The sequence below is a fragment of the Stegodyphus dumicola genome, chromosome 8, assembly GCF_044657685.1.
Source record: "Stegodyphus dumicola isolate Sdum_Otavi_A_Nest chromosome 8, ASM4465768v1".
Taxonomy (NCBI): Eukaryota; Metazoa; Arthropoda; class Arachnida; order Araneae; family Eresidae; genus Stegodyphus; species Stegodyphus dumicola.
Window position 1 is genome coordinate 113,980,542 of NC_140775.1, and position 6,326 is coordinate 113,986,867.

Here is a 6,326-nt window from a genome sequence, read left to right on the forward strand (position 1 = left end):
CTCTAGGAGCTCAGCGACAGGAAAGAAATGAATGAGGGTAATCCTCTCAGTCAGTACCTCCTATATACGAAGCCAAGCCTCTAGGGCTTGCTTGAACGGTCTGACGTCATCTAAGTCGTCATTCCTACACAGGCGTCTCAAGACCAGAAGAGGAAAATGCTTATCTTCACTGTCATTGGCTGTATACCACGTGACACTCCCGAAACGTTTTAGGCAAAGAATCTGTAAGAGATTCTTATGATGGATATGCTCTCATTAGGAGCCCTTATCAGGGTATGATAAATATGTATTGGTAAAGGCCCTTTTTAGGGCCGAATACCAATCAGCTAGGATCAGGATATGGATATGGATATGGATAGAGATTCTTTGGTTTTAGGCGCTATTTCTGGTTTTTCGCCAACTGCAATTGTGTTTCTCGCTAATTGTTAGCGGTTTGTTTAAATCAAGGATATTGCTTTTTTTTTTATTATCAAAATGGATATGTTTAAATGTAAATCTTGCAGTTCATCTTTTTATGCGAAAAGATATTTGAAAGCGCATGCACAAAGAATACACGCATTTAAATAATAAAGTTGCACCATTTTCGTGTACGTATTGTACGAAGCAATTTTGTACAAAAAATTCTTTAGCTAAACATAGGATACGTATCCATAATATAAGGCGAAGTAATATTAAATGCGGCGAAGACGAATGCCGGGAACTATTTCCTACTAGAGATTTAAGATCTCACTTAGAGACTTGCCATAATTACAGCAATATGACCAAATGTATAAAACTGGAGTTTCAAAAAAAGCAAGGTATGCAATGAACTTTTTATTATTTTGTTTTCCTAGTTCAATTATAAATAAGCAAAATATATTGCGTAACTTCTGTATATAGCCCTTAATCTTTTTACATTAAAATTAAATAGCTTCATTAAAGCTAGTTCAGCAATACATTTATTTGAAGAAACACCATATATATGGTATTATTAATTTAAGCTGTTTCAGCACACAAATATGCATTTATTTGAAAAAATTAACAAATTAATTACTTTGAAACATATAATTTCAGAACACTATAGTTTTAACAATTAAGATTATTTTTCTGTGTGGCTGCAATCTGCATATTTTTATTTACTAATCAGATGCCCTTATTATGAAAATTTATACATTTATTTATTTATTAGACTTTTATTCATGGCTATCGGATGAAGAAAGAAAAACAAAGACTCATTTTGTGGTAGATTCATCTGGGCAGAAACATAAAAATTACACCAGGACGCTGTTTTGCTGTAATAGAAGTGGGACATACAAAGCAAAAGGCAAAGGTGAAAGACAGCTAAAAGCACAAGGGACTTCCAAAACAGGTTTCTCTTGCACAGCTACTGTCATACTAAAAGATTTTGGCAATCGTTTTGAAGCTGTATATTTTAAAGAACATTACAAGCATGAAAAATCCCTTTGTCATCTCCCTATTCCTAAACAAGAAAAGCAAAGTATAGCAGGCAAGTTATGTGTTAGACCGTATTTTGATTGTATTAATTTCTCTTAAATAAAACTATAATTACTTATGCAGTTGGAGCCTTTCTAGCTGTCATTAATATACAGGTGGTTCAAAATTCCAAAAGTGAATGAATTTTAATATTAATGAAGTTGATAACGAAAATCATTCATGGAAAATTCAGATTGGGAGAGAAACACGCGAGTGTGAAATTTAAAATTAGGCTTAACAGCAGACTTAATTTGCATAGATTTTAAATAAAATTATCAGCTTTGAGGACAATCAGACACAGGTATCTCTTCAGGAGTACAAAACTTTTGCAAAATGGAAGGAGTGGGTAGAGCAAAGTAAAGATGAACGTAACACTGTCTGCTGTGGAAAATAATAATGAAGCATGTAAAACCAAGATATTATAATTCTAAATGTGTTATGAAGGAATTAACACATTTATAATTCTAATATCTTAATTTGTTATATTTCATTACTGTTTTATCTGAATGGTTCAATGTTTGTGTTTCTCTGTCAACTGCTTTTAATATAAATTTGGATAATTCTCTTGAAGAAGAGGGACCTTGAAAATGCTGAAGTTTGATTCAAAATCTAGATGAAACTAAGATTAATATTTTGCCTGATTTAAAATTATGGTAAATTGTTTTCTCTTGTATTTATGAACAGCATATTAAATATTTATATAAAAGTGATTAATTATCTATATTTAAGTAACCTGAGATTTGTAACAATTGTTTTTCTTATTATTAAATTAAGTATCATATTTCTTACTAATCTACTGTATAGGCATATTTGTAAATTTAAAGATACTTTTTTTATTCCATTAGTTTTTAGTATATAAGATACATCTGTCATGATATTTACATTTTTCAGTAACTATATTATACTCATGAGCTAATAGTCAGTTTAGAGTTTTCGCCAGTAATCTATTGTCACATTTGTGAACAGGTGGTGTGGCTACACCGGACGTTGCCAGAGCGGACACGTACAATTTCGCGATCAGAGCAGACACTTCGAAACTTATCGTGGTTAGAGCTGCACATCTTTTCCCCATCTTAGAACAGATAAAGGGTGCAGATAAATAAGTAAATAAATACTTTTAAAAATTGCAAATATAATTTAAAACAGTATTTTAAGTGGCAAATCTCTTTTACCGATGTTTTCTGTTTTTGCACTCGATTATCGAATTACAATGATAAATACATTTTTGCCAATCATATTTAATTATTTATATGTATTTAAATTGTTATGATATTATAGTGCGAATGCATTTTAAACATAGCGAAATGTAATAAAAATAAAAACTTTTGTGTAAATATAAAATGGAATAAAAATAAAAATTTCAGGGATTTTGTGGAAAACTGTATTTTAGAGTCAAATATTAGAACAGGTGCAGTTACCATAAAATTAATTAGCTGCATTAATGTAAGTAAAAATAAATATTAGAAGTAAAATATACAAAACAGATACTAGTAAATAAATACTAGCTATCCTTTATTATAAAGGCATAAATATAATTTACAATTTAGTCCAACCTAGTTACAAAACTTAAAGATTTTAGACATTTTTCTAAATTGTTTGATGTTTCGAATTCTTTTAGGATGTTTTTAATTCTTTCATCCAATTTTACATATGCTTTTTTCCTTGTTATTTCAGGGTCGCCTAATTCTCTGGCTTTCAAATTAAAAGACACTTTTTTGTGTTTCTTCTTTTAGTATTTTAACTAATAAGTGCACAATAGGCTGGTTTCTGCCAGTGATTGTGTTTAATTTAGAATTCCACCTTTCAACAGAATTATTTGTCTTATGATGCTGTCCATGTACATTCCGTATTTTAATGGGCATATTTTGATTTTCCATTCACTACTCGACAAAAGAATCAATGAATGTGGTAAGTTTGTCAATGCTAAAAGCTTTTTCCTATACAATGCTCTAAGTATCATCTACATGTTCTATTGGCAAGTAAGCTAAGGCAGAAATCATTCTACAGACATGTCTTATATCTTCGTTCTCTTTATATTCCTTTATTACACCCATTTCTCCCCATTCATCTTATGTCACATACATTGATTAAAATGAAAGTTACAACCGAATATAGTCGAACTGGGAAATTCTAACATACAGCTATTGATGGCTGCGGCTTCAAAATCAAATTTTATAATGTCCGGCTTCTACTTAGGGTACCAACATTTCACTTCCTGAAACATTGCAACTTACGTTGCTTGTGTCTTATAAGGCAGAAATGCAAAAAGCGCTGGATAAATATTGGTCTCAGTTGCTGTATTCCTTAAGTTGATGTTCAAATTTCAAAACACTTACTATTTTATATATTGTTGAAAGAATTGATTAGGGCAATGAAATGTTCGTTAAAAAAATTTTTTCAGTTGCAAGCTGATATTCTAATATCATACCATTGTTTGCATGGAATTCATATTTAGTAGATATAAAATAATATAAAATTTTCTTTTCAAGTTCATATAAATGAAAAACTTTATTTTGCATATAGTATATATAATTTTTATCTCCTAATTATCTTTTTAAATTATTTCAGGTAAATTATTGCAGGGAGTGGAAGAGAAACGAATTTTGCAAGATTCTCTTCGAGAGATGATATTGAAACAAAACAGTTAATAACGAGAAAAGACCTGCATAACATTAAGAGGGATTTTGGTCTGAGCATTAATTCTAAAGGATTAATTTTAACAGATGATGAGACAAGTGTTTGGTCCTGGGTTAATACGATGTCGCAAATGGAATTCAACCCCGTTCTGATGTATAAACGTCAAGGAGAAAAATATGCAAATGTAAACGAAAATGATTTCATGTTAGCAATAATGACAGAATTTCAAAAAAAAATGTTGATAGAATCTGTATTGATTCTACACATGGAATTGAACTTGTAACATTGCTTGTGGTTGATAAGTATGAAGAGGGCATACCAGTTGCTTTCTTAATATCATCAACAGTATCAGAAAAAATTTTGGTAAACTTTTTTAACTGCATCAAAAAGATCATTGATATCAAGCCAAAGGTTTTCATGAGCGATGATGCTCCCATGTTCTATAATGCATGGGAGCATACATTTGGTTCTTGCCAAAAATTATTATGTGCTTGGCATGCGGACAGAGCATGGAAAGGCCATTTGAATTCTGTGCCAAAACATAAAAGACAAGCAGTGTACAAAAATTTAAAAACTTTAATGTATGAATTAGATGAAGAAATGTTCAACAAAATGTTAGAAACATTTTCTGAGCAACTATGTGAAGATGAAGACACACGAAAATTCCATAAATATTTTATGACATACTATTTTGAAAGAGCCAAAATGTGGGCATACTGTTTCAGAAAAGGGGCTAAAATCAACACCAATATGTATGTTGAAACATTTCATCAGAAATTAAAATATATTTATTTAGATGGGAAGAAAACCAAACGGGTTGATAAATGTATCATCGAGTTAATTAATCTTGTAAATGATCAAAAGTTTGACACTTACATAAAATATCAGAAAGGAAAAATAACAAAGAAGACAACAAAAACATTTCAACGTCATAAAGCTGCTGAGCTTTTAAATGCTAACTGTGTAAAAAAAAGATGATGTGTGGGAAGTTTCATCAGAACTGGGAGAAAATTCTTATAAAATTATCAGAGATCATGTTTGTAATGATTTATGCCTCATAACTTGTAGACTTTGTTCATGCTGTTTAAAAGCTTATAAATGTACATGCCATGATTATTCTATTTTAAATAATATGTGTAAACATATACATTTTGTAATCATGTCTGAAAAAGAGACAGAACCTTATATAGGCCCTCTAAACAGAATACCTACTAGGAATAATTATGAATCTTTAACAGTAAGTAAAACATGCATTAGTGAACTTATTCAATCTTCATTTTCAATTTCTGAAAAATTAAACTGCATTGAAAATATGGACATTAATCTTGCTACACAAATAAAAAAGCATTTAAATGCAATTGAACATTTATTAGAAGTTCCTTTGTTAGATAAAGCACATGCTTCAATTTCAAAAGAACCAACAAATAAAAAAATTGTTCCCCAAAAGAGATTTTATTCAGTTAAAAAACGAAAAGTGTGTAAAAAAGTACAGTTTGGAAATCCTTCAACAGCAGAAAAAAATAATACCAAACCTATTTTATTAAATCAATTAATTGTTAATTCAGATCCCAGGTATGATCATTTGTATTGCAGTAAATTGAATGCCAAAAGTTTAAAAGAAAAGTCACTAAATAATGTTTAAGAAAATTATGCTATTTAAGTATTTTTAAAATTTGTGTATTTATAACAAATTATTTGATTTTTATGTAACTAATCTGGATGTCTCATTTTAATTTAATTATGTATCTTATTATAAATTTAATAAAATTGTTATAACTGTTCTACTGTATATCTAAGCTATGCATTTATTCTATACTTAATCTACGCATACATTAAATCTATTTATAGTCATGCTTTATAATAACTATTCGACTGTAAATGTGAATTACACATTTATCATATACGTAATCATTGTCCAGTTAGGTGATAGGATTGTTGATGTTTCTTTAAATAATGAGTCCAGATAAGCAGGATGGTATGAACAATTTATTAGGAGAATAGGCACAATACTATTACACACAGAACAAAAATGGCTGAAAACAAATCAAGGAGAATAGGGATATTTAGCAACTCACTTTTAGCTCATGAAATAAATTCTAAAGTTTCCTAAATCACTCTCTCAGGATAAACACTAACTTGTAATTCAGCTAACTGCAAAGTCTGGCACCTGATTCACAAGGTCTCTTGTTCTCAGACCCGTATTTATACTCTACAGG

At 30.0% G+C, this 6,326-nt stretch overlaps 1 protein-coding gene and 1 pseudogene across 2 annotated transcripts; both read left to right on the forward strand.

Moving 5' to 3' along the window:
• Positions 1-180: 180 nt before the first annotated feature.
• LOC146995930 (uncharacterized) lies at positions 181-4,172 on the forward strand. 2 transcript variants are annotated; one of them, XR_015042700.1, is made up of 3 exons: positions 181-797; positions 1,169-2,576; positions 4,042-4,172. XR_015042700.1 is itself a non-coding variant. In XM_085822301.1 (2 exons), exons 1-2 carry the CDS (start codon positions 539-541, stop codon positions 1,531-1,533), a joined length of 624 nt encoding a protein of 207 aa, XP_085678427.1. In that variant the 5' UTR covers positions 181-538; the 3' UTR covers positions 1,534-4,032. The 2 variants fall into 2 exon arrangements, 1 of the variants encoding a protein (XP_085678427.1); XM_085822301.1 differs by lacking the exon at positions 4,042-4,172 and having other exon boundaries at positions 1,169-4,032.
• LOC146995931 (uncharacterized) lies at positions 3,300-5,899 on the forward strand (annotated as a pseudogene).
• Positions 5,900-6,326: the final 427 nt, after the last annotated feature.